This window comes from Balaenoptera ricei, chromosome 2 (genome assembly GCF_028023285.1).
Source record: "Balaenoptera ricei isolate mBalRic1 chromosome 2, mBalRic1.hap2, whole genome shotgun sequence".
In the NCBI taxonomy this organism is placed as follows: domain Eukaryota; kingdom Metazoa; phylum Chordata; class Mammalia; order Artiodactyla; family Balaenopteridae; genus Balaenoptera; species Balaenoptera ricei.
The window spans coordinates 101,358,236-101,385,525 of record NC_082640.1 but is presented as its reverse complement, the minus strand read 5'-3'; the positions used below and the strand labels follow the sequence as shown (position 1 = coordinate 101,385,525).

Here is a 27,290-nt window from a genome sequence, read left to right as displayed (position 1 = left end):
TTGGGCTGGACAGCTCCTGTGAGTCAAGACTAGGGGTACAACTTGAAGGGAACCCCAGTTTGTTAAAAGTACCTAGACTGGATATTTGTTATCTGGCAATACTGACGCGATGACAGTGTCGCCTGAAGAGGAGGCTGGGGATCTTGGGTTGGGGACCAACAGAATGGTGCCAGTAGTAGCCCCAGATAGAGGAGTACACAGGCCCAGCATGAGGCAACCTTGACCCAGAAGGTAGTCCAGCTACCTGTGGTGAAAGTCTTTTCCAGTTCCGCTCCCTCATAGCTGTGGAACCAAAGTCTCTGATTAGAGAATCTGCAGGGCCATGACTTTTAGATCTGTCCTACCGCCCCACTGAAGAGTATGGCATATGGTAGACCCAGTGTGTGTCCTGAGAACTCGGGACTGGCCTTGAATTGCTCTTTCCCTAAAACAGCTAGGTTTTCAGAAGAGTGTCCCAGGCCCGCCTCCATCCTACCTGAACCAGTTGGTGAGGGTAACCATGACATAGAGTGATGCAAGGAAGAAGACGAAGTGGAAGGCAGAATAGCTATAGGAAAGCTGCTGGACTTGCACTGGAGGGGCTGGAGCTCTCTCGGTTAGCTGGCCTGGCAGCCCCACCTCTTTGCCCTGGAGAGAGGAAAGGACTGCTGGCAGCAGTGCTGCTGAAACACCTCTTCCCTCCTCCCTCATCTTCTTTTGTGAAGGCACTTGAGGGCTCTTTGGCACTCTGCAGAAATCTACACTTATGGATCCTCACTTGACACTCACCTTCCTCTGGCTCCACTGTTTCAGGGCAGCAGAAACAGAGTGAGGGCTTTTGTAAAACAAAAGGCAGCATGTTTTGGAATGACTTTAAAAAGAATGTCTGGGTAACAGTATAGGAAACTCCTCTTCTTTGAAAAGATTGGTGTGGTGTAAAAATGGAGGCACACCTGGGTTCAAATTCTAGCTTCAGTATATAACCAACTGGCTATGGGAACTTTGGTAAGATGTTTAACCTCTGTGCCTCAATTTCTCCATTTGTAAAATGGAGCAAATACCTACCTCACAGGGTTGTTGTGAGGATTAAATTAAATGAGATTATGTATGTAAAGTATCTAGCACAGTACCTAGCACATTGTGGGTACTCAATAAAAGGTAATAGCAGCTAGAATCTGAGCATTCTGGGTAGAGGTTGATAGGATTTGTGTGTGTCTGTGACTATGTGTGAGGGGGGAGGGGTATTGGGGATATTGAGCTCTCCATCCTCACCTGGATCTCACAGCTGTAAACCTTGACAATCCACAAGGGCCCAAATACCTCAGCAAGGTAGGAAGCCTCATTGCTGAGAAGGAAGAGATGGTTCTCAAGCTGGTCCAGTCAAATAGCAGGAGGATTGCCTGAGGGCATTTACTGCTAGCTGGTTGGTCCATATTAGTAACTCTCAGGAGGGTACTGCGCTCCTGGAGCCCTTTTCCGCCAAAGATTTAGAAATCTTTTCATGTGAGGGCCCTGAAGTCTTTATACATTTAAAAATTCTCAAGTCATTTCCCCTACCCCCTTCATCTCATACAGATCATCTGACAAGTGCTATTCTTAGAAGTTGTCTTTGTTCATGGGGAGCTTTCCTCTTATCTTGCTCTAAAGTTTAAATAAACCGTGGTCCAAGACAGTCTCCTGACCATCGTTCCCTGTCCTTTTGAGCATCCTCCCTTTTCTCACACCTTTCCCTTGACACCTTTATGCATCAAGCAAAAAGCACACAAGCATACATGATGCCAGCACTCAACACTGCCAGAGAAGTATCTGGTGTTTGGGGTTCCATTTTACTCAGGCCAGGCAGGCACAGAGTGTGATTCTGTCCTTGAAGGATTACTGAGAAGGGGCAACAGAAGAGAAAGGTGGTAAGAACAAAGAGTTAGGTATTTGGCAGGAGCAAAAAAGGTTTTAGCATGGGGAAATCCATGTCCTGTCCTTACCACTCTCTGGAGGACGGCTGGACAGTGCAGAGAATGTCAGGTACATGATAGAGCAGCTGATGACAGAGGCTTGTAGAAGGCCAGAGTGGAGCTGCTCTGGGGAGAATGGGAATCCTTGCTTTAGCCTACAGGGTAGTAATTTCCTTTACTTCTACCCTCACTTGTACTTCTGTCCCCCCACCCTTTGGGGGAAGCAGAGAATTGACTGAGGTAGGGAGGCTAATGAAATTTGCTATACTAAAGGTCCCCAAAATCTGGAATGTTGCAAGGCATGTATCCACTGAGGCGGATGCAGGGAGCGATGGAGAGGAAGGAGAGGAGACCACAGCAACAAAGGTGCAGACTAAGCAGCATCTTGTTGAGCAGGCAGCCATCTGGGTGTGTAGTAGTGGAACAGAAGCACAGCTGCTACACCTGCCATGCTGTAGAATCCTAGGGTGGTCAGCAGCACAGCTAGGAACCAGGGGCAGTCTTGGGCTGCACCTGTTTGCCTAGGGGTGGGAGATAGGCAATGGCTTGGGGCTCCAACTCTTCTTTTTACCCATTATCAGCTATTCCCCCTCTTCCAGAAGACTGGTGAGACTTACCCATCCCACCTGGCCCACAGTCATTTCACATTCCTGAGCTTTTCGATACTGCTTAGTGGGAAGCTCTGGGACCATCAACCTGTCATGTCCTTTGCCCAACCCAACGGGGTCTAGTAATGTCAGACTTCTCAGGAAGCCTTTAGGGTTATGTCCTCCTTACCAGTTCTTGTTCCAGGAATGGGCAAAGGCTGTAATAAGCACCAACTGCAGCAGGATGAATGTGAAGCCTCTACAGATGCCAATGTAATGCCAGGCTGCAAGTGAGGCACCAGTGGGAAAATGTAGCTGATGATATCATTACTCCTGGGCCTCTTCCTGCCCTCTTTTTTTCTTAGAAAATCTTTTAGCTTACTTCTGCTGATCAGGATGAGATGGAAGGTACCTGGGAAGAGATGCTCATCAGGCATGCAGAAGGCAACAGCACAGAGACCTAGCAGGAACAGCAGCTTGAGGAGCCAGAAGGTGGTTAAGAGGGAAAGAGAAAACCAGACTCAGAAGAAAAGGCAAAGGAGAGTGAACAGTGCCAATGGAGGAAGGCAAAGGAGAAAGCAGAACTATAGGAAGGGAGAGAAGAGACAACTAAGTATAGGAAGGGAGGAACCAGTCCCATGTGAGAGGGGCTGGAGATAGGCCCATCACAGCCCATTCCAAATTCTGACTTGCAGATACCTAAATAAAAACATCCGGACAATGTTTTAGAGTTGACAAAAGATTTGTATATAGTAACCCCACTGTTATCTCCATTTCAGAAACTAGAATGTCAAAGAGGATAAGTGGCTTGTGGTCACACAGCAAGTATAGTGGAAGCAGGGACTTTAACCTGTTTTCTGTCTTTTTACAGTGCTATTACTTCATCATGGAATTTCCTTTACTCAGCTTATGTCTACTTCCCTCCTCATCCCCTCCCCACCCAAAGAATACACACACACCTCTTATGCAGCTGTGCTCTCAGGCTGGTGGGGGAGTGGAGGTCGACCAACAGCACAGCCTGCAGCAGGTGGAAGGTGGCAGTTCCTGCACATACTTGGTATACAGCCCCAGAGCTGCTGAGCACTGGGCAGTGAGAGTGGCCAAACAGATGGGCACAAAGCCCTGAGGGCATCTGGATCTGGAGGGAAGGTACATGTGAGAAATGGCTGGGCAAGTCATCATGCATAGAGAAGTACCTTCTTCTTAAGGGTATGTCCGCTCATTTGTCCCTTTCCCCCAACCTGAATCTCTTGTTTATCTCAGGGTTTCTCCTTTTATCCTGTCCTGCTGCACCCCAACCTCCTCCCACTTACCCCACGTGCCTTGCCCCAGACTCTTTCCACTACCATCCTTGACAGCAGGAGGCAGCAGACTGCTGAGGTCCCCACATGGAGGAGGATGTAGAACAGGCGGCTACAAGGAGACTCCGTGAGAGGGGGCCACCTAGGATGGCAGCAGCAGGTACAGGGAGCAGGCCCACAGCAGAACACCTGAGGGTACAGCAGATGCAGGGCAGCAAGGTGGAGATTTGCTGAGGAAAGGCTTACATTAATGTACATGTGAGGTTAACCCAAGAGGCTGAATTCCAAAATTTCCCCCTCCCTTCTCTTCTCTCCTTTCACTCAGGAATTCTCAGACTGTCTGGTTCCAAGCTATTTAGGATTGCCTTCCACTGACATCAAGTAGAGCTTTCATCATAAGAGCTTAACTGCAGGCTTGAGCAGAACTTTCTAAAAGCCTAAGTCACATCTGGCCTCTAATCTTTCCCAGGATCTAAACATCCGGTACCGGGTACATGGGAGGAGAGGTTTAGTGATCAGTAGTCTTAGAGGCAAAGAAGCAGAAGGGCCTCAGAAGTGAAAGGAAGGCCTATCATCTTTATCAGCTCCCATGGGTTTTCCTCCCCAGCTTCAGCCACCATTCCCTTCCACTTTTTCAGATAGTGCTTGCTCCAGGGAGCTCTCTGCCCAAGTACCCTCTCACCTGATAGAAGGGAAGACTCACTATGACACTGCAGACTCCACTGCGTTGCTGTGCCAGGCGGAGGGAGGTGCTGGGGCTTGTGACCGCCTTTGCACCCACCATCCTTATCCCAGGGATTAGGCCCAGGTCCATCAGATGGAAGGCAGATGAGAAAGTAGTACCTTTCTTTTGTCCTCAGCCCATTGGACTCCTGCTGTGCCGGGGCTGGTCACCCAGTTTAAGGCAGAATGGGGAGGGACATCAGGAAAAGAACACCGACCTTCAGGATGTGGTAAATGCAAATGTCCCTGTGAAACTACTTTCTCCCCAGGGTCCTTGGGCCACTCAGCCTGTTCTCCCCAGATTAGGGAGCAGTTTGCATATCTGGCTTGTAGACTAGCATTCTTAATTGGTTTAGGATTAGACGTCATCCGTCTTGATCAGAATTCCTTGGGGTGTGTGGGCTGGACCTAGGTGAAGAGGAGGTAAGGATGGGAAGGCCTGGACTGGTGACGGGTTAGGTCTGGGACACGGCCTGGCAGAAAGCAACACTAGAAGCCCGAAAGGAAGTCTGAGAGGCGTACTGGTTTCCTCGCTGAAGCTTCTAGAACCAGAGCACCAAAGAAGGTGTGGCCCAGGGCCGATCCCGCCTCCTCCTCTCCCGGCGGAAGTTGCGAGGCAGTTACCGGAAGTCTTCCTGAGGCGGGGCCGGGCCTCTGGGGCGGCGCGGTGGGATCGACATGGCGACCGAGGGGGACGTGGAGCTAGAGTTGGAGACTGAGACCAGCGGCCCGGAGCGGCCTCCAGAGAAGCCACGGAAACATGACAGTGGGGCGGCGGACCTGGAGCGAGTCACCGACTATGCGGAAGAGAAGGAGATCCAGAGTTCCAATCTGGAGACGGTGAGGTTGGCCGGGATCCTGTCTGGGAGGGATGAGAGCAGAAGGGGCTTGGAGGCTGAAACTGGAAGCCCAGCTCCATGGGTCTCGATTTCCATGGTGGGAGGAGATAAGAGGGAAACTGAACCGTCATTGGAGCCCGCCGCTTGCGAAAAGGAACTTGATGGAGATTGGGTTTAAAATGGGTCTCAGGTGCACAGAGTTGAATTAAACGTAGGTCCCGGTTCCTGGTACGCTCGTCATCGTGAATACACACCCCACCCGCTTGTTACTGGTATTTTAGATTATTAGGAATTGTGGGTAGCAGAGCAGTAACTAGATCTGTCTTTCCCGTAGGCCATGTCCGTGATTGGGGATAGACGGTCCCGGGAGCAGAAAGCCAAACAGGAGCGGTAAGTCGTTTTACCTACGGGCCCCCCTCTTTCCCCCAGACAAAAAAAGCCATCGTTAGGCCTTTGTACCTTGTACTGTTCTTCAACTCTATCGCCAATTTCTGCAGATCTAAGATTTACAACTTTACTCTTGGTGGAAGGAAAGGCCTCCTGGCAACACCTGCTGCCTGCTGTAAATATTCCAGGGGATGGGATGGGATGGGATGGGATGTTAGGTGAGAGGGTGGGAGTCGTTTTGTATTTTCAGTCAACAGTGTTTACCAAGAGTCATTTATTTGTAAGGCATAGCTGGAAAAAATCCTTTCTGGGAGTTTATGGTGGAGGTAAAGAATGAGGACTAAGTACATGAATATTTGCAGGGAGAAGGAACTGGCAAAAGTCACTATCAAGAAGGAAGATCTGGAGCTGATAGTGAGTAGTAATGTCTAACTAGTGTATGGGTGGGGGAGATTTCTTTAATTTGGGTTGTTTCCTGAAACAAGTAGAGTCCGAATGTTTTGCTGGCACATTAATGCCCGGGAGGAGACTTAGGTAAAATCATTGATCCTTTTCCTGCAGATGACAGAGATGGAGATCTCGCGAGCAGCAGCAGAACGGAGCTTGAGGGAACACTTGGGGAACGTGGTAGAGGCTCTTATTGCCCTAACCAACTGATTTGTGTTTTCTCAGACCTACGCACTGGATTAACTTACTTCAATAAAGATGTCTTTTTTTTTTCAAGTTGCAGTTTTATCATTTTGGATCAAGTGCAATGTATATCATATTGTATTTTATTGTGGGAAATTTACATGTTGGAGTATAACCCTTCATGAACCTATGTGAAGGATCAGTGTAGAAGAGTACCTCATGTTCAGATGCAGATGCTATGTGGCAGATCAGGCTCATTCATATGACTGGTCCTCAACAGCATTCAAGGTACACTTAAGAGTCTCAGCAAAGTTTACTGTACTCCATGGCATGTGTCTGTAGGGTAGCTTATGAACAGCTGAAAGGCCAGTACCTGCCTAGGAGCCACTGTATATAGTTTTAAGTCACCAATCCAGTTCATAAGCCACTGTGAGTTAGAATTTAGGTACTGAGGTGGGAACATGGTAACTACAATAGAAGTTATCAAAAGTTATGTCTTATATAGAATTAATTTATGAAAGATTTTGATTTAATATTTTCTGAACCACAACACTTACACCTTGGATTCCATTTTCTAACCTGGAGAGAAAGCAATTTTACTTTAAAAGTTGATCAAATTTTTGATCACCAACTCACCCTTGCTGAGCTTGTTTCCTCAACTATAAAATGGTACATAGATATGATAGGTTGTTGTAAGAATTCATGAGCAGGTGAATGTAGCTCTCACTCTCATTTTGGCTCTAGGATAATTCTTAGATTGTATCTCCTTCTGGCACATACAAGTGACTTCATATTAATTATTTGCACTCGTATTTTTATTCTAGGACATTTCAGGATTTATGAGTGATTCTTCTAGTGGGGCATTTAAAGATTGTGAAAAGACCTTGCCTGTCTCATTTTTTAAAAAAAGATATTTATTTATTTTTGGCTGAGTTGGGTCTTCGTTGCTGTGCGCGGGCTTTCTCTAGTTGTGGCGAGCAGGGGCTACTCTTGGTTGCAATGCACAGGCTTCTCATTGCAGTGGCTTCTCTTGTGGAGCACGGGCTCTAGGCGCGTGGGCTTCAGTAGTTGCAGCATGTGGGCTCAGTAGCTGTGGCTCGTGGGCTCTAGAGCGCAGGCTCAGTAGTTGTGGTACACAGGCTTAGTTGCTCCGCAGCACGTGGGATCTTCCCGGACCAGGGCTCGAACCCGTGTCCCCTGCATTGGCAGGCGGATTCTTAACCACTGTGCCACCAAGGAAGTCCCCCCCTTCTCATTTTTTAATGCAATTTAGAGATAGTCTTCCCACTGGTTAAATGTCGTTCCTTATAACCCCTGGGACTCCTAATGCTCTGCCACATGCACAGTGGTCATGTGGTAAATATTAAATGGAAAAATTTAACTCTGCCAGTGACGTCTAGCATGTTGTCGCTACATTGCAACTCAGCACTGTGCCCTCGATATATGAGCTGGGCAAGGAGAAGACACTAGTATGCTACATGGATTCCTCATTTCATGTGTCCTGTTTTGTTCTATATACAGCTACAGTTTAGACAGCAAGGACAACCACATACACATTTGCTCATGGAATAAATCTAGGTGCCACTTACAATACAGCCTGTCTAGCATCTGTGCTGGTTTCTGAGATCAAAGGGGATGATTAAAATGTGAAACATCATTTGCCTGCAATTCCCTGCTGTCTTTTATTTTAGTTAATAGGTAGATAATTGTCAGCCTGCACATTTTATTTCTGGTATGCTAAAAAACCTCTTGGTGTATGATTCTTTTATTTCTTGACACACACACACATAAATGGATCAAAAAGTAATGTTCATCTAGAAAAATTTACCCCAAAAATGCAGAACAGGTTTCAATGAGCTTAGATTTCCTGTACGGTAGAAGTAATGCATTGTCTGCTTACATGCCCATCCGTTTTTCTAACCCAAGCTAAGGGTTGGAAAAAGAAACCTGGAATAGTCCCAAGTGAATATGGGAAGCCAGAGCAGTAATGAAGTTGAAGAGTTCTCAGAAATAGTCCTAAGTGGGGAGCCTCTAATCCTACCTGGACAGTGCTTTTCTGCAGGTTTCTCAGCATGAGTCCAAACCTCACAAAGCACCTTCAAAGACTAGGTTTGCCCAGTGTCACAAGTATGGCAGTAGGCTCAGCAGGCTGGATACAGGGGCCATGTAAATAGTAGTAAAAACAAATCAAGGACCAGATGCTGAGATTTCCTCTTGTGTCCCACAGTTGGAAGAATAAGTAGTTGAACTCTAAGTAGTTTTCCGCTTCTTGGCAGATGGCCGCTCAAATACATCTCGTACCCCAGCTGCCTTTTGTTTAAAGAACTTTGTGTTCTGGGCACTCTCTTGGCCCCATGCTGAGTCAAAGGAGGTGGTGTCTTGATCCACGAGGTGGGTGTATTTGGTACGACCAGAGCGTCCAAAGTTCTTGACCTGTTAGGATAGATGATGAGTTATACCACCAGACATATCATGTCACAGCCCTCAATACGTTACTTTTCTCTTTCATGTCATTAAGGTACCCCATACCTGCATGACTTTGGGAAGAATGGTTTTGTTGAAATGATCCTCCAGGGTAGGTGCGCTGAAATCTCTCTTGTATACTTCTTCATCCTCATCCTGTAGGAAAGAGTCTTATCAGTCTTCTGGTTTTATTTCTCATATATTCAAACTAAATTTTTTTTAGAGGTCATTTTTTAAAACCATTTTACTTTTTTATTATTTTAATTAATTAATTTTTTTGGGCCGTGCTGTGCTGCATGTGGGATCTTAGTTCCCCAACCAGGGATCGAACCCGTGCCCCCTGCAGTGGAAGCGCACAGTCGTAACCACTGGACCACCAGGGAAGTCCCTCAAACTACAGATTTATTAAATTTTACAACAAGGGATAAAAAGAAAGCAGAGGGTATTGAACCTATTGAACCAAGAGCTTACATCTAGTTGAGGAGATGATAATCTTTTTTTCCTTTGTGTTGTCTTTTTCCTTCCTAAGTGTAGACATTTCCTGAAGGTTGGCTATATTCTTCTCTGCACTCAACATGTTCATTCACATGATTTCAACTTCGTACAGGCCTCTCAAATCTCCAATCCTGATTCATCTACTGCCCAATACACATCTTAGCTTGGGTATTCTGGGATTTCAAACTCACATCTAAAGTGAAAACTGTATCCCTAACCTTTCTAAATCAGCCTCTTCCTGACTTAACTTCTGTTAATAGGACTAACATTCTCTCAATTACCTAGATTCTCATTACCTGGGTTATTATAGTTTTTCCCTGCAATCAATCTTACACATTTCATGGGATTAATGTTTCTAGAACACAACTCTCATTATACCTCTGTTCTGCTCAAAAACTTTCAATGGTTCTCTACTTTATTAAATAAGCACAGTTCCTCTGTGTACTAGTCAAGGCCAAATGCTATGTAGCCTTAATCTACTCCTTGCCTTTACAGATGATACTTTTTGCCTCCATTTCTTGTTCCTTTACATGGAATGTCTTCCTACCCCTGAATGTCAGGAAGTCTATACATCTTAATTTTTTTTAAATAAAGATTTATTTATTTATTTGGCTGCACTGGGTCTTAGTTGCAGCAGGTGGGATCTTCCTTGCAGCACGCAGGATCCTTAGTTGCGGCATGCAGGATCTTTTTTTTCTTTTAGTTGCAGCATGCGGGATCTAGTTCCCTGACCAGGGGTCAAACCTGAGCCCCCTGCATTGGGAGTGTGGAGCCTTAGCCACTGGACCACCAGGGAAGTTCCAGAAAGTCTATATATCTTAACTGTCACCTCCTTGATGTTACCCTTTTCAATCTTCTACCAAATGTAACACCTCTCTCTTTGGAAGTCCCTTAATACTTTCACTGTTCCTTATGTTACAGTAGATATTTGCCTTAGCTCTATTATTAGATTGTAAGCCTTCTGAGGGCAAGGATTATATAACCTGTAGCTGTGCTAAACAGCAGTACCCTTCATACTATAGAGAATAGTTTCAAATCAACATATAAGTAAGACTATAATGTTATGATACAGATCATAAACATATGTGCTGAAAGAATTAAAATAGTACCATTTTGGTTAAGGAAAGTTTCATGGAAGAGCTGAGTCCTTTAACCAAACATACTTTCAGAGTAATCTTTTCCCTTCAGCTATAGAAAGGCCAATTTAAAGGTAGGACAATTAAACAGGTTTCATGAAACCAACTTTTCTCCTTGTTAGAGTCTGAGAGTCCCTCATTTAATCTCAGAAGCCATTTCAACTTCACTCTCCTTGTCCAAATGAGAAGAGTTGATATTTGAGTATGTGCACCAAAAGACTCTCACATAAACCTTTCCTTATGTATCACAGTCAGCAATGCACTGCTTCCTTAAGGAGCTTGATTATTAAAGCTGCTGAAATGCTTAAGCAATGATATTTTATGACTCTGAAGCAGTATTAAGAAGTAATTCATAATCTCCACTGACTCCTATCTTGAAAACTACATGGGCTGGAAAACTACATAATAAGCAAACATTTCCTGCTGAGCAGATAGACTGAAGGAGGGAGAGGAGTAAGGAATCCTCCAGTGAAGTTTTAAAAATTTTCTACAGTGAAAGGCAGGAATTAGCTGCAGTAGGGATATTTAAGGTTTGCTATACAGCATTTGAAAAAGCTAGTCTAGTTTTTGATAAGAACTTCTTTAACATCAGGAAATAGTTTGACAAACCACATGCTATTAGAGTAATAAATGTAACCAATTCTCCCGTTCCCTTTCCTGCTATCTCTCTATTAAGGAATTATCACGAGTGTTAACCCAAATAATTTGGAAGAAGTCCTTTTCACTTTATACAGGGTTAATGGACTGATATTTTGACTTTGGTTTTTATATGAAGAACAAAGATGATGGCATTACACATAATGGTTAGATAATTAACAATTTTTTTGGTTAGACTTAATTAGTCACTTTCTGTCAGCTCAGAATGAAGTAAATTAAACTTATGCCACCCAAACATGAGTTAATGTAAAGCTCTTTGCAGAGCCTGGTTTTCTCATAACCAAAATTTCTCACTCAGCTATGGATAATGATATTTAAGTGATTTGGGGAACCCAGTCTAGTATCTATATAGATCACTCTCTATTTCAGTTCCTCAATTCTTCTATTACATCATTTCCTCCTTCCGAGAGCTGGGGCCGGAAGAGAACAGTTGCTGCTACATCTAAAATCCTGTTGCCAATGCTTTCCTCTATTTGGTTTTATATTCTTCAGAGGCAAAAAGCAAATGAGAAAGTTGACCGCTGGCAAGTGGAAATAACATCCCAGGACCAGGGAAATGGGGAGTTATTCCTACTGCCCCATTTTCCCATTCTCTTTTCACTTCTTACCATGAAGAAGGCACCCCGGTGATAATACTTCTGTAAGAACTTATATTTGCCCTTAACAGCTTTGTTGGTAATGACTTTGCCATTTGCCCGAAGCTCAGCTCGCCTCTCTTCCTCAGTCAGGTTTCGCATGCGTTCAATTTCTGCTTTCTCCTTTTCAAGCCTGTCCAGAGAACAAAACTATTTATTAGTATCATTTTAGCTTCAGAAAGACCCAGTTATCTGAATATGACACAGTCCCACCTCCTTTCAACCATCATTCACCTTCATTAATTCTAGTTATTACCTGTTAGGAATCAAGATCGGGAGCTCAATAAATAAGAGGGTGACGGTAGTCTTCATTATGCTCGCATGCTCGCAAGACCAGGTTTTGCAAACTTCTGATAGTTGATTCTAGCCTTTTTGAGGTTTAGACATACTACCACTGCTTGATTTTATAACATTAGTAATTTCCCTTCCCTAAAAAGCCTTCTTAGTTTAAAAAAAAATCAGAATTTAAAATAACTCTGGGGACTTCCCTGGTGGTGCAGTGGTTAAGAATCTGCCTGCCAATGCAGGGGACACGGGTTCGAGCCCTGGTCCGGGAAGATACCACATGCCGCGGAGCAGCTAAGCTCGTGTGCCACAACTACTGAGCCTGCGCTCTAGAGCCCGTGTGCACAACTACTGAAGCCCAGTGCCTAGAGCCCGTGCTCTGCAACAAGAGAAGCCACCGCAATGAGAAGCCCATGCACCGCAACAAAGAGTAGCCCCCGCTCGCCACAAGTAGAGAAAGCCCACGTGCGGCAACGAAAACCCAACACAGCCAAAAATAAATAAATAAATAAATAAATTTATATATTAAAAAAACAAATAACTCTGTAAGAGTTTACTGGTATTTCTTTAGTAATGTGCTTATATGTCACAAACCAAGGATCACCCTCATTAATTAAACTGCGTGACTTTAACCTTTTTTTTGGGGTGGAGAGTCATAGATCCCTTTTCTTCAAAAAATGCAAATAAACACATAATTTTTCATACAATGTTAAAGGGTACATGGACTCCTCAAAGCCCAGGATAAAAACCTTAGAAACTGCAGGCTGAGGACAGAGTCTTCTATTGAGGGATTACAATCTGGGATTACCCTCTCTCATTCCTAGTAATTTTTAGGAATGGGTGATGCAGCTCAGAAATGATTCTGCTCTAACACAGTGACTGTGGTAGATTATTTAAATGCCACAAATTCTTCCCCTCACAGTATGCATGTCCCTTTGCAGAAATGACATGTGAGCTTCAAAAGACCTTGCCAGCTTCCACCTTTTTGCCCTCTTAGAATGCTGCCCTGAGACCATTATGTAAGGAAACTAGTCTAGCCTACTGAAGAAGAAGTGAGGCATCGTAACTGACAGCGCCAACTACCAGACACATGAGTGAAGCCCAGTCAATCTTCCAGCTGGACGCAACTGCATAAGAGAACCCAGGTGAAATCAGCAGAGGAACTGCATAGCCAACCTCCAAAATTGTGAGAAATAATTGTTTCAAGTCACTTACTTTTGGGTTGGGTTGTTATGCAACAACAGATAACTGATTACAGTGAGTAACTTGTGTGTGTCTACTAGGAAACTACTAAAGGGAGTATCAGCTGGCACTCTATCGTGGAGAAACACGGACAAAATGTGTTTCTTTTCCCTGATTTTATTGTAAAAGCCACATTCCAATGTATGGGGAACCCACCCAGTTGCAGGAACCCTAAAGGAAGCTAGAATGGAACTCACAGTAGGTGTGGAGCCTCAGAGCTACCCTACTAGGAACCTGTCCCACCAGTGGTATTAAACTCTAGGCCCATCCTATTACTCACGCTTCTCGATCTTCTCTGTCCCTCTTGATTCTCTTCAGCTCCCGAACTTTCCACGCCTCATATTCCTCCTCATCATTTTCGTCGTCAGTATTGAGTGCATCCAGTGCAGCCAGGGACCGCTTGTTTTCCTCCAGCTCTTTCTTGGTCTCCTCTTCTACAATCTGGATAAGGAGAACAGTTCAAATGTTAGACTTCCTTACTCTCCTCAGACAGACCTAAACACACAACTCCCTGCACTCAATCCTCACAGCTACCCCCAGTACCTTGAGTGTGTACTTGCGCCTCTCCTCAGCCATGCGTTTGGCCTCCTGCTCCAGCTCCTTCTGTTTCAATGCTTCAGCCTCACGTTCCTGAACTGTTACCCGGTCCTTCCTACAGCACAGAGGTCCTGTTAATTACCCAAAGCCCTTAGAGTGGAGGTCTTTGTTCCCCTAAATTAAGTCCCATCCAAACCAGACAAAGCCCAACAATCTCTGGCTCTATTATTTGCAAAGAGCCAAAAATGGAAGTCATTCCCAGTTTTCAGAGCATCAAAATTCCATTCATCTTTGAGAATTGCCTGAATAGCAAGAAACCTGCTGGACTGTAGGATTTCTAGCCATTAGGAAAGGAATAGGAATTTGCTCTTCAAGCTTGATTTTGTGTTTAAAAGAATATAAGACCTTGGAAGGTATGTTTCCTTTAAGTGGAAAAGGAGATGTGAAAACAAACTCAGTCTCCCTGCTAACAAGATATTCCTCAGCAAATACCTTGCCGAGTTGGGACACTGGGCAGAAGACTTTTACTTGGTGCTTACATTTCAGAAGAGCGTGAGAGAGAAAAGAGGCTTCCATCTTCAGATCTGGAAAGCAGTAATTATTTCCAGGATTCAGGCCTGGTTTGTGAGATACTTACTTCCGAATGAAAACTGGCTTAAGGCGAGGCTCCATCTCATCTTCACTGTCTGTGTACTCTTCATACTCAGACTCTGATTCTGACTCCTCCCCAGAACGTCCCTCATCTTCCACCTCCATGACTTCCAACTCTTCATTTTTTCTCTCCTGCGCTCGTTGACGCATCATGCCGCGGCGCCGTTCTATTTCCTGTCAAGTTGCATGTCCAAGCCAGTCAGCTAATCGGCCTGTGCTCTGAGATGTCTTTTTATTTTAACCTCATCAAGCTCAACAAATTCTGATATGAGTAAATGCAACTTAGTACCATTCTATTTCTTTTTTTTTTTAACATCTTTATTACAGTATAATTGCTTTACAATGGTGTGTTAGTTTCTGCTTTATAACAAAGTGAATCAGTTATACATATACATATGTCCCCATATCTCCTCCCTCTTGCATCTCCCTCCCTCCCACCCTCCCTATCCCACCCCTCTAGGTGGTCAGAAAGCACCGAGCTGACCTCCCTGTGCTATGCGGCTGCTTCCCACTAGCTATCTATTTTATGTTCAGTACCATTCTATTTCAATCCTATCCCCAATAAGCAGGGAACACTGGATCAGACTTCTGCCAAAAGCAGATATCTTGTGCCTTTAAGGCCTCATCAAAGGAGCACAAGCTCTAACTTCTTCTTGTACCCAGAAAGAACTTCCCACTTTCCGAAATTATACCTCATCATCAATCTCTTCCTCTTCTTCTTCACTGCTATCTTCTCGTTCCATGCGCCAAGCATCTCCTTCCACTTCAGAGTCACTTTCTCCAACCACTTCAGGTTCCACTATTTTCCGATGTCGAGCCAATCTGAAAGACAGTGTCCAAGTGTAACACCAACCTCACAAAAACGAAGGGGCATCAACCACATTTCCTTAGTCACAGAGCACCTGGACATTATGTTTGCTTTTATTAGCACTGAAGTCTTGAGATGAGGAAACTGAGGGGCAGATTAAAGAAACTAACTCAAAGTGTTAGAACAAATAGTCAAGTTGGACCCAAAACATTACATGTATGCTGAGGCACCCTGGGGCACTGCAACAAACATAGATGGGTGCACTGGGATATATTTTAAAGCTCAAGGTAGTTCACAATTTCAACAGTATATCACACTATGTTTCCTTTCAATCATATATCTTAGTAAAACTGGGTTTTTGGGCTGCTGTGATAAAAAGCAAGTACTGCATGAAAGTCAATATGCAACAGGAAATGAGTGACAGTGCCAATGTGACTCTAAGGTTTGAGAAGTTGTCAGTGCCCAAGAGACACGCAAACCCCAGTAGTAAGTAACTGTGGTTATGTAAAAATGAAATAAAAATGTTTTTTCTTTTATACATATTATATTTTTCAAGTGGCTAAGTTGCTATGACATAAATATTAAATCATTTGGATCTAACTATTTAATAAAATAAACAGAATTGTTTGGGCCCAGGGCTCTGTGAAAAAACTCCTGAGACAATATGAACTGTGAAAGTTTGGGGCCTCTGGCCTCCTCTGTAAGGTAATGTCTCAGTCAATACACAATACACAAAATCCCTCATTGGGAGGCTCCCTTTCTGACATCAGTCCTTTTTTCCTACTTCATCAGTGTCATTTCTCCTCATTGGCCTTTAGAATAAATGCATGGATAAAATCAAATTTCTCAAATTTTATAAAACATCTTTGTGCTAAAAAGACTCCTCAACAAACCAACCAACGGTCTGTGTTTTCCATCGCCTTAATGAGTTATTATCCTAACCCCACTGTGCCTGTTTGCTCACTTGTAAAAATGGGGATAACAGTACCTACCTCATAAGGTTATTATGTGGATTACAAGAATTAGTAAATGTAATATACCTGGAACAGTGCCTGGCACGTAGTAAGTACTATTCAAGTATTAGCTATTACTGCTGTTGTTCCTATTAATTAACCTGTAGGGGTTCAGGTCCAGGGAAACATAACCCTAGTCATTACCTCTCCTCCACATCTTCACTAATACGGTTCTGCAAACGCCGTAGCCGAGGGTCGCTAGATGAATCCTCCTCCTGTTCCTCAGGCTCTGCTTCTTGTTCTTTGGCTTTCTTAATGAACTGAAATTCTTCATCCTCCTCATCTGAGGACTCCATAGGGGCATAGTCTGGCCTCTTTCCCGACACATAACGTTTTACCTTCACTTTTTCCATCGAAATCTCACCTGGGTGAGAAAGATAACTTATGTTTCAGTAGCCTCTTTCCCAATGTCCTTCAACCCTTGGCCTTTCCAGGTAGAGCCCTGTATTCCTGGCAAACCATAGTCCAAGCAGGAGAAGAAGAGAGCCATTACCCAACCATCTACTCATCTAATGCTGTTTTCCTACAAAGGCCAAGTCATGCGAAGGCCTTCTTGTGAACACCAACACTAATGATAATGAGGCTTAGCTTGGGTACAATGAAGTGGAGGAAGGTGGGCAGTGAAACAATAGAAGAAGTCCCCCCAAATAGGGAGACTACCTCCAACACAAATTCATGCTATTCCACCTCAACTATGTGCTTAAGCGAATTATTTGTAATAGTGCCCAGCACACAGTAAGGATGACTTAAGTGGGACTATAAACTTAAAATACTGCTCATTCTTTTAGTTCGAGACTTTTCCGTGGCAGCCTTTATAAATTACCATATAACGCAATCTTATAATCTTTATTTCTACCTTCTTTTCTTTTAGCTTATGTGCTATCAAACCTGCAAGAGTAGATTACCTGTGTTTTACAAATACCAACAATTCCAGTGAACAGAAAATCAGTGAAAACTAACCAACAAATTTTACAAGATGAATAACCAAACTGTACAATTCAAGGGAAAATTTTAGGTGGATTTCACTTATGAACATATACAAAAATACTAAATAACGTAATAGCAAATGTATTCAGGCAGTGTAAAAACTAACCAAAAAACCCCTCTAAGTTATAGTGACATAACAGGATTTAGCCCAGGACTACAAGCATGGCTTAACCTTAGAAAATTAACAGGGGAAAAAGTAATATACTATTTAAAGTTTATATATTTATGGGACTTCCCTGGTGGTCCAGTGGTAAAGAATCCACCTTCCAATGCAGGGGACGCGAGTTCGATCCCTGATTGGGGAACTAAGATCCCACACGCCGCAGGGCAACTAAGCCAGCGCGCCACAACTACTGAGCTCGCGTGCCTCAATGAGAGAGCCCACGTGTCGCAACTAAGACCCGACGCAGCCAAAAAAATAAATAAAATAAAAAAATAAATATTAAAAAAAAGAATGAGAAATCACAAAATAAAAATTAAAAAAATAAAGTTTATATATTTAAAGTCACATAATCTAACAATAGATACAGCAAACATTATATTTAATGATAAAACATTAGAAGCATTCCTTTAAAAAACAGTGGGCATCATTAGGTTGTCCCTATCATATCTTCTGACCAACATTATATATATTATGGTTTTAATTAGCGCAATAAGAAAAGAAAAAGAGATAAAAGGTAAGAATTGAAAAGGAAGAAACTGCCACAATTTACAGACTACATGATTACTTATGTAGAAAATACAAGATAACCAACAGATAAGTTAAAAAAAATTCAAGAAGAATGCTGGATAAACGTTAGATAAAAATAAATGTGCCTGTACATCGGCTACCTATAATTAGATAATACAGTTTAAAAATACTATTTACAATAGCAACTAATCTGTAACATACTAAGGAATAAATCAACAAATGACATAGGCCTTTAGGAGGAAAAATATATAATTGTATTTAAAGATATAAAAGATCAAAATAAACGGAGAAATATATCATGTTCAAGGATGAGAAGTTGGCAACTGTGCCCGAGTTGATCGATAAATGTGTGATCTATAATTTTAATGCAATTTCATTAAAAGCTGTTCCCAGGCTGATTTTAAAATCATATGGAAGAACAGGAGGTCAAAAAGAGCCAAGACAATTCTGAAGAACAAGGTGAGGTAAAAGACTTTAACAGATACCTCAGCAAAGAAGATATAAAGATGGCAAATAAGCATGTGAAAAGATGCTCCACACTATATGTCTTCAGGGAAATGCAAATTAAAAAAACAATGAGATACCACAACACACATATTAGGCTGTCCAAAATCCAGAGTTCTGACAATACCAAATGCTGGTGAGAATGTGGAGCAACAGGAACTCTAATTCACTGCTGGTGGGAATGCAAAATGGCACAACCACTTTGGAAGATAGTTTGGTGGTTTCTTACAAAACTAAGCATACTCTTACCATATGATTCAGCAATTGTACTCCTTGGTATTTACCCAAAGGAGTTGAAAACTTATGTCCACACAAAAACCTGCACACGTATATTTACTGCAGCTTTGTTCATAACTGCCAAAACTTGTAAGCAACCAAGATGTCCTTTACCAGGTGAATGGGTAAATAGACCGTGGTACATCCAGATGATGGAATATTACGCAGCAATTAAAAAAAAAAGAGCTATCAAGCCATGAAAAGATACGAAGGAACCTTAAATGCATAGTAAAAATACTGTGTGATACCATAATGATGAATAAATGTCCCTATACATTTGTCCAAATCTACAGAATGTACAACACCAGAGTGAACCTTAATGTAAACTACCGACTTTGGGTGATAATGATGTGTCAATGTAGGTTCACCCTACCCTAGAGAAATTCTTACACAAGTGCACGAAAGAGACATGTTTAAGCACTGTTTGTAACAGGAGAAAAAATAACAAAACAACACTGTCCCTCAGCAGGGAGCAAACTGTGGTTTAATTATATAATGGAACTCATAAGCAGTTAAAATGAATGAATAAGATCTTCATGTATTCAAAGAATACTTCTCAAAAAACATGTTGAGTCTAAAAAAAAAAAAAGGCAGGTTGCACAAGGATAGGCACCGTATATTTAAAAAAAAAAAAAAGAATTGACAATATTTTTCAAATACTTTACTGAAAAAACTCTTTTCAGTCTGACTTCCCAAACAGGTACAGTTTTCCTTCATCCATCTGCACCCATCCTTTAAAGATCAAGTTAAATACCCCAATCTGAAGAAATTATTCCTTCTCTGCCCTCCCTAAGCACTTCGTTTATATCACCTATGTGACAGGTATTATAGATGCGAAAGACCGTACACCTGCTTAGAATGTGCCTCTTTTTGCATATCTCACATCTAGTAGACTATGAGTTCCTAACACCACTGTCTTACACCATTTTGTATTCAATTTAACAAATACAGGCACTGCGTTGGTTGAAGGAATAAAAAGTTTAATAAGACAGAGTTCCTGCCTCAAGGAGGTTATGAGCTTATGATGTAGTAGAGAAAGATGGACATGTAATTAACAACGGTAAGTTATAAAAGCATCATAAACTGACTATGGATAACAAAAGAGAGATTGTATCCCACACAACGCCTTGCAAACAGCAGGCATTCACTATATTTATTAGTCTAACTTATTGGTGGAGGCCAAGGCAACAGGGTGCTTGCTGTAGGAGAGAGCACACAGGCTCTAGTAACAGGATGAGACGGAAGTGGTTTTTTTTTCCCCTAAGCAACGCGATTGGATGCCCGTTTGATGGGGAAAGTCAAAGAAATAGGGGGCAAGTTCGCAAGGGTCGCTGGGGTTGAGGTGGTGGGCCCGGGATAGGTTTGGAATATGCTGGGGAAAGAGGTAAGATCCGAGTGGAAAGCCGCTCAGCACAGTACCTTTCTCATTGCGAACCGGGACGGCCCCAGCCGTAGACTGAATGGGCGGTTGTTTCATGAGTGAGCTTGGGACCGACATGTTGACGGCAGCGGCAGCGACTCCCAAAACTTGACTGATTCCAAACTGAACAGAACAACGTCAACTAACAGAAAAAAACCTCTTCCCCGAAGGCCACTGTACACTGCTGCGCCACCGATAGAAACACCTCTTACGGCTGAGCTAGAAAAACCGGAAATACGCGACCAGAGGATTGTGGGATTGTGGAGGACGTCTGGGCGTCTACGGCTAGAACGTCGAGTCTGTTACTGCGCATGTTCATAGGCCGCCCTGGCCTCCTCAGTCTCGCAGTATTTGGATGCCCTTTCTGGCGGGAAGTTGCTTCCGCTGGGCTTTGCCGTTGAGACCCTGCGGCGAGGAAAGGCTGAATGAGAGGTTTCGCTCGTTAGGGTTGGTTTGAAGCCGAGGAAAATCGGGTAGTGAGGGATAAGAAACTGAGGAGATAGTGAAGGGCGGTTTGTCCAGATTGTTGAAAGCTCAGAATTAGAGTTTAATCGGAATAGAAATCTTGTTAGTAGCACCTGATTAGCTCAGTTGATGAGGCTGAGCGGGTTGTGGTGAAGTATTTTTTGGTCACGTGAGGGCAAGTGGTGGTAATTTAGGCCAATGGCGGTAATTTAGGCCAGTGGCAAGGAAACCCTCCCCCCCCAGCGGCTTAGAACAGTGCTTGAAATCCGAACACTCTTAGGCTTTCCAGTTCTTTCCGTTTCTGGAGACTGCCTATTAAAACCTATTCCTGGCTAGAATGTTTGTATATAAAAGTCCATAAGTAATTATTAAGCACCGCGCTTAGCTTTCTCTAAGGAGTATGGAATATTATTGAAAGGCTTGTTTCCTCCAGGAACTTGAATTTCATTTAGTAAGTCTTCAAGGGCTTATAGAAGAGTAACTGAAATAATCCCAATTTACTAGTTGGGTTGTGTAAAAAACATAGGCTAATTGGTAGTCAGAACACAGTCACTGTAGAAAGGATTTTATAACTGCTGTGGTGGGGAGAGAAGGGACAGCCTGAGCAAAGTCTTGAAGTCCAGAAATAGCATGGTATATATCAGACACTATGAAAAGTTTGATTTTATCAGTAATTTTTGAGTCGAGGAGTGTGCAAGTTCCTGAAGGGCTTTAAAGGTGCTGTTAATAGGATTAGTTCTCAAATTATTTCACCTGTATCCTAAAATTGGGCCTCAGCTGTCAGAAGAAGTAAAATTGGGCAAGTCTCGATCAAGGAACAGTGGATAACTCAAGTAACCAACCAAGGGAGCAGTTTTGAGCTATAAAGAAAAGGACTGTAAGAGTAGATAGAAATTTGTTATAAATTCATCAGCTCCAAAACTATGCTATCCAGAAGGAGTAAATCTGATGGGAAGGCAGTTGTTTCTGCTCGCAGCAACCCAGAAAATAGGGAAAAAAAAAAAAAAAAAAAAAAAGGTTTAATATAGCAGTGACTATAAGAAATATAGTGCCCTGAAATCTTATTTATGGTGCTTTGTGATACAAAAGTTACTTAAAACTTTCCCCCAGTCTTTGGGCTTTGTAAGGTCATCACTAAATCTTAGTTAAACTGGTGGGTGAAATTTAAACCAACTTAGTTAACTGGTGGGTGAAGTTTAAACCAGCTTAAGTTATCAGCTCTTGAAAAAAAAAATCAAAATGCTTCTCTTCCTAGGAAGAAAATACGGTGGCCATTGGGCATAAATTTCTGGTGGTGGGATTACAAGGAACTAGGGGCTGAGGTAAAGTCTGCATATATATTGATTTCATTTCCTCTCTATTTCACATGGCATTTAAGTGCTCCTGAATCTTTTCCAGGCTCACGTTGCTAGGCAAGGTGGTTTTTCCTTAGGAGAGGCGCAGGTGTTTTTCAAAGTGAGATCCCGGCATCAGCAGCATCAAAATCACCGGGATCCAAGGTAAAAATGTCGATTCGGTCCCTTCGCTTCCCTGAGGAATTTGAGTTTGCGGTGAGGCTGGCAACCTTGCCTCTTTAAGAGACTAATGTAACGCCCCGTGCACCCTCCCCCTCCCACCGGCTGGGATCGGAGCCCTCCTGCGCCGCCCTGCCCTCCCCCCGCCCCGGACCCCTCCCCGCCCCTCCCACCTCCACCCATCCCCGCCTCCCGCCGCAATCTTGGCGGGAAGACGCCAGCTGCTAAGCGGAGGGAGGATGTCTGGGTCGCGCGCGGAGGCCGAGGAGAAGGTGGGCTCCAGACAGCGACTCCAGGTGAATGGGAGAAAAGGCTTGTCCCTTTCGGGTGTGTTCCTGCCTCAGTCTTCGTGAGGGGTGTGCCGAGCATAGGCCGAGGAGGATGGGAGGACTTGCCACCCGGCACCTCCTGACTCCAAAACTTTCCTGCTCCTTGGGGCATCTCTCAGTTTAACGGGTTTTTTGGGGTGTTGCTTTAAAAGATAAGCGGGGATGCCTATCCTGGTTTTCCTCTGGAAAGTAGACCTTCAGCATTGAGGAAGGTGCTTATCAATAACCCCAAAAATAGTGTCAGGCTGGGATCCGGAAGCGTGCATTTGCTTTTGCAGTCGTTATGGTCAGTTTCCCACTCTTGAAACAGTTCCAGTTACTCAGTCTCCTCAGTTACAAATTGTCGTCATTTTTATTATTGGTCTGGCAGACTCATATGGGTAAGAAATGTGTTCAGTATAATAAATAATTCTATTTAGGTTAATGAATTAGGTATCTAGATTTTGGAGGGAAAAAGGTTTCCTTACAGGCCATCAGTTTGGCTTTATGTTGTCATGAAATAGGAATTAGATTTATTTACGCAGATCTGTAAGAAAAGGCTTAAAACCTGGAATTTTAATACTCTCTGTTTTCCTTTATTGACCTGAATAGGTGAATGAATATAAGGAAAACCAAAACATCGCTTGTGTGTCTCTGAGACCGGTACAGACTACAGTTTTAGGAAAAACAGCTAAGGTGTATCTTGTTCCCTTTTCGCTCAGTAACTACAAGCCAGATCAACTTAAGCGCCCCAAATCCCTATTAGATAAGAATTCTAACAATGAAGTGGCATGTAAGAAATGTAAGAAGGCTGAAATAAAGAAAACTTGCAGAAGGATTTTAACCCCAAAGATGGAAGCCACATCTTCCAAGGCAGAATCCACTCTGCAAAAATCATCCTTAGATGTTCATGCTGAAAGTAACAAGTGGCAATACAAGAGCACGTCAGATACAGTGATTCTCAGTGCTGATACAGAAAGCAGCCAGGATGGAGACAGTGATGAAGGTACCACACCAGGCATGGTAAGAATTTAATTACTAGCTTATTCAAATTTTTCATATTTAAAAATATGTTTTTAAGTTCTGATAAGCTAAGGTTATCAAGGGTCTCTTTAGCTCAAACTATTTTATCATCTAATTTGTGTTTAACTGAAATTTTATTCTTTAAATGTACAACAGTTAACTTCTTTGGGTTAATTTTACTCTTGGTTTCGATTTGTGAAGGAGGGGATTGACTTAATCTTCACTCTGCTTCCCTTTTTCTTCCTCTCAGCTTATTGCATTTATTTTTGAGCTTACTTCTACTTTATGGTGTCATGCTCACCTTTACATATTTATGCACAGTATACCAGAAGATGTTGAGTTGTGGGACATACAGCATTTGAATGACTCGATGTCAGGGTAGGAAAATCACCATTAATTGATTGCATTCATGTGCTGAATATTTCCTTTAATTATGTAAAGGAGACAAATGATGGAGTAGAGAAGGTACGTGAGAAACACTTACTAATTCTATTTAAAATAATAGTTCCATCAGTTTAAGGAATTAAGCATCTAATTCTTTTGGCTTCTATTGCCTACCGGGAGTGTTGTACTTCATTTAAAGTGACAAATTTTATGCAAGACAAGATAAAACCCTACCACATGATGAAAAGTTGATGGAACTAGAACAGAAAATGATGGTAGGGAAAGGGAGATGGGATAATTGAGGCGGTGTTGTAATGAACTAGGACCTGTGGTGGGACAGGGTGGGCTAAGTCATAAATGCGTTGGACTGGGGGTTGGAAGCCTGGGTTGTAGGCACGGCCGCTTCTAAGAAACCTTGTACCTTTAAGCAGATCACTTCTACGGTGAGGGAATTGGATAAGATTGGTGGTTCTCAAACTTTAGCCTATATCAGAATTACCTGGGAGGCTTGTTAAAACTCCTTTGCAGGGTTCCACCACCAGTTTCTGATTCAGAAGTTTTGAAGTGGGTATAGAATTTGCATGTCTAAAATGGCTTCCTAGAGACAACGGTCCAGGACTGCACTTTGAGAACCAGTGGATTTGATTATCTCTTTGGCCTCTTAGACTGTAAGATTCTGAGTATATGAGGCTAATATAAAACAGATTTTATTTTGATGTAAGGTAAACAGGGTCAGAAATTAGAACATGAGGTAGGACTGGAGATAGTCAGAGTCATAAATGCTCAGCATATATTTTCTTAGGACAAGCTGAAAGAGCTCACATCTTTTATAGAACATTTCATTCTTTTGTTCTCTTCCCTTTCGTTAATTATCTTTTTGGGATAAATTGGTTAAGGCTTTGTGGTACCATGCTTTAGGAAAAGTATTTAGTTTATAAGCTTATTTGTTCTCAGGTGAAGGATGGCTTCTGTCACATCAGAGACAAGTGCCTGTAAGTCTAGAATTTTATTCTCCTTTTCTGGGAAGTTTGCTAAATTTCATCTCTCAGTCCTTCTATTAAATATTTTAATGTCATGAAACATTTCTTAACAGTTGTTTTAAAAAAAATTTGAGAAAATTTTACGCTTACAGAAGAGCTGCAAATATAGTAAAGAGAATTCTCCTATATCTTTCACCCGTCTTCATTTTTTGTTAATATCATACATAGCATAGAATGTTTATCGAACTAAGAAATTAACCTTGGTACAGTGCTGTTAACTAACGTACAGAATTTATTAGGATTTCACCAGTTTTCCCACTAATATCCTTTTTCCTCTTCCAGTATTCAGTCCAGGATCATACAGTGGATTTAGTTGTCATGTCTCTGTAGATCTGGAAACAGTTTCTCAATCTTTCATGACCTTGACACTTTTGAATAGTGCTGGGCAGTTATTTTGTATAATTTCCCTCAATTTGGGTTTATCTGCTGTTTTCTCATGATTAGAGTAAGATTTTGCGTTTTGGGGAAGCATACCACAGAAATGAAAGTGCCCTCCTCAGTGCATCATATCAGGGTGTACATGATGTTGGTATTTTACTGGTGATGTTGACCTTGATCATTTAGCTAAGGTGGTGTCTGCCAGGATTCTCTAATGTAAACTTAACTATTTTTCCCTTTGTAATTACTAAATACTTTGAGGAAGATACTTTGAGACTATGTGAATATCTGGTTCCTGTCATCAAGCATATATTTATTTTTTTATTAAGATAGAATTCACATAACATAAAATTTACTAAATTGTGTAATTCAGTGTTTTTTAGTACACATACATAAGGCTGTGCAGCCATCACCACTATCCAATTTCAGAAATTTTCATCACTCCAAAAAGAAACCACATACCTGTTAGCAGTGACTACAAACCCTATTCCTCCCTCCCTCAGCCCTGGAAACCACTAATCTGCTTTCTGTCTATAGATTTGCCTATTCTGGACATTTCATATGAATGGAATTATACAATATATGGCTTTTTTGGTCTGGCTTCACTTAGCATGTTTTCATCATTCATTCATGTAGCATGTATTGGTACTTCATTCCTTTTTATGGCTGAATAATATTCCATTGTATGGATATACCACATTTTGTTTATGCATTCATCAGTTGATGGACATTTGGGTTGCTTTCACTTTTTTGCTCTTAAGAATAATGCTGCCATGAGCATTTACTTGTGAGATTTTGTGTGATGTTTTCCATTCTCTTGGTATATACCTTGGAGTGAAATTGCTGGGTCAAATGGTAACTGTGTTTAACTTTTTGAGGAATTGTCAAATTGTTTGCCAAAGTGACTGCACCATTTTTACATAACCACTATGAAAAATCCAATTTCTCTATACCTTCAACAATACTTGTTATTGTCTTTTTTAAAAATTAAAATTTTTTAATTGAGGTAAAATACACAATATATAATTTACCATCTTTACCATTTTTAAGTGTACAGTTCAGTAGTGTTATGTACATTTACATAGATGTAAAACGAATGTCCAGAACTCTTTTCATCTTGCAGAACTGAAGCTCTATACCCATTAAATAACTCCCCATTCCCCTACCTCCTTTCAGCCCATGAAAACTACCATTCTACTTTCTGTCTCTGTGGATTTGATTGTTATAAGTACCTCATATAAGTGGAATCATATAGTATTTGTCTTTTTGTGACTTATTTCACTTAACATAATGTCCTTAACTGTTTTGATTATAGCCATACTAGTGGATGCGAAGTGGTATCTCATTGTGGTTTTTAAAATTAATTAATTAATTAATTTATTTATTTTTGGCCGTGTTGGGTCTTCGTTGCTGCACGCGGGCTTTCTCTAGTTGCGGTGAGTGGGGTCTACTCTTCCTTGTGGTGTGTGGGCTTCTCACTGCAGTGGCTTCTCGTTGTGGATCATGGGCTCTAGGCGCGTGGGCTTCAGTAGTCGTGGCACGTGGGCTCTAGGCATGTGGGCTCAGTAGTTGTGGCTCGTGGGCTCTAGAGCGCAGGCTCAGTAGTTGTGGTGCATGGGCTTAGTTGCTCTGTGCCATGTGGGATCTTACTGGCCCAGGGATCAAACCCATGTCCCCTGCATTGGCAGGCGGATGTTAACCACTGCGCCACCAGGGAAGTCTCCCCTCATTGTGGTTTTGATTTGCGTTTTCCTAAAGACTAATGATGTTGAGCGTCTTTACATGTGCATATTTGCACTTTGTACTTTGGAGAACTGTCCTTTCAAGTCCTTTGCCCATTTAGAAAATTGTCTTTTTTTTTTTTTAACATCTTTATTGGAGTATAATTGCTTTATAATGGTGTGTTAGTTTCTGCTTTATAACAAAGTGAATCAGCTATACATAAACATATACCCCCATCTCTCCTCCCTCTTTCATCTCCCT

General features: G+C 42.3%; 4 protein-coding genes across 11 annotated transcripts in view; 2 read left to right on the top strand and 2 right to left on the bottom strand.

Annotated features, from left to right (window-relative positions):
* Positions 1-62: 62 nt before the first annotated feature.
* On the bottom strand, positions 63-4,600 carry SERINC4 (serine incorporator 4). The gene is given in 14 exon segments (XM_059915202.1): positions 63-282; positions 476-586; positions 588-627; positions 769-814; positions 1,252-1,325; positions 1,729-1,854; positions 1,959-2,054; positions 2,240-2,340; positions 2,342-2,449; positions 2,706-2,799; positions 2,928-3,010; positions 3,478-3,653; positions 3,829-4,005; positions 4,499-4,600. Coding segments are annotated over 14 exon segments (1,554 nt in total).
* A 553-nt stretch (positions 4,601-5,153) lies between these two features.
* HYPK (huntingtin interacting protein K) lies at positions 5,154-6,488 on the top strand. Of its 2 annotated transcripts, XM_059913421.1 has the most exons (4): positions 5,154-5,379; positions 5,713-5,768; positions 6,128-6,179; positions 6,327-6,488. In XM_059913421.1, the coding sequence occupies exons 1-4, from the start codon at positions 5,218-5,220 to the stop codon at positions 6,420-6,422; spliced, it is 366 nt and encodes a 121-aa protein (XP_059769404.1). In that variant the 5' UTR covers positions 5,154-5,217; the 3' UTR covers positions 6,423-6,488. The 2 variants fall into 2 exon arrangements, with proteins under 2 accessions (XP_059769404.1, XP_059769405.1); XM_059913422.1 differs by lacking the exons at positions 5,713-5,768; positions 6,327-6,488 and having other exon boundaries at positions 5,186-5,379; positions 6,128-6,187.
* A 771-nt stretch (positions 6,489-7,259) lies between these two features.
* MFAP1 (microfibril associated protein 1) lies at positions 7,260-20,413 on the bottom strand. The gene is made up of 9 exons (XM_059913418.1): positions 20,195-20,413; positions 16,462-16,681; positions 15,189-15,318; positions 14,483-14,670; positions 13,852-13,960; positions 13,589-13,749; positions 11,755-11,914; positions 8,925-9,014; positions 7,260-8,828 (listed from the first exon to the last, which is right to left on the bottom strand). The coding sequence occupies exons 1-9, from the start codon at positions 20,271-20,273 to the stop codon at positions 8,646-8,648; spliced, it is 1,320 nt and encodes a 439-aa protein (XP_059769401.1). The 5' UTR covers positions 20,274-20,413; the 3' UTR covers positions 7,260-8,645.
* The window catches only part of WDR76 (WD repeat domain 76), a 67,213-nt gene continuing 60,058 nt past the window's right edge, over positions 20,136-27,290 (top strand). For 2 of the 7 annotated variants that reach the window (XM_059913416.1, XM_059913410.1), the window contains exons 1-4: positions 20,507-20,642; positions 21,916-21,982; positions 22,059-22,470; positions 23,095-23,505. In XM_059913416.1, the coding sequence (XP_059769399.1) occupies positions 22,414-22,470; positions 23,095-23,505 (468 nt within the window). In that variant the 5' untranslated portion in view covers positions 20,507-20,642; positions 21,916-21,982; positions 22,059-22,413. Of the gene's footprint in view, positions 20,160-20,506; positions 20,643-21,915; positions 21,983-22,038; positions 22,471-23,094; positions 23,506-27,290 lie in introns of those variants that run through there. The other 5 variants (XM_059913413.1, XM_059913412.1, XM_059913415.1 and 2 more) reach the window with 5 other exon arrangements.

Excerpts from the sequence above, each read along its gene's own strand:
- HYPK (XM_059913421.1), top strand. The coding sequence starts at position 5,218 with ATGGCGACCGAGGGGGACGTGGAGCTAGAGTTGGAGACTGAGACCAGC. Across the intron at positions 5,380-5,712 it reads AGAGTTCCAATCTGGAGACG|GCCATGTCCGTGATTGGGGA; the intron begins GTGAGGTTGGCC and ends TCTTTCCCGTAG. Across the intron at positions 6,180-6,326 it reads AGGAAGATCTGGAGCTGATA|ATGACAGAGATGGAGATCTC; the intron begins GTGAGTAGTAAT and ends CTTTTCCTGCAG.
- MFAP1 (XM_059913418.1), bottom strand. The coding sequence starts at position 20,273 with ATGTCGGTCCCAAGCTCACTCATGAAACAACCGCCCATTCAGTCTACG. Across the intron at positions 13,750-13,851 it reads GGCGCAAGTACACACTCAAG|ATTGTAGAAGAGGAGACCAA; the intron begins GTACTGGGGGTA and ends CTCCTTATCCAG. Across the intron at positions 11,915-13,588 it reads GACAGAGAAGATCGAGAAGC|GCTTGAAAAGGAGAAAGCAG; the intron begins GTGAGTAATAGG and ends TTCTCTGGACAG.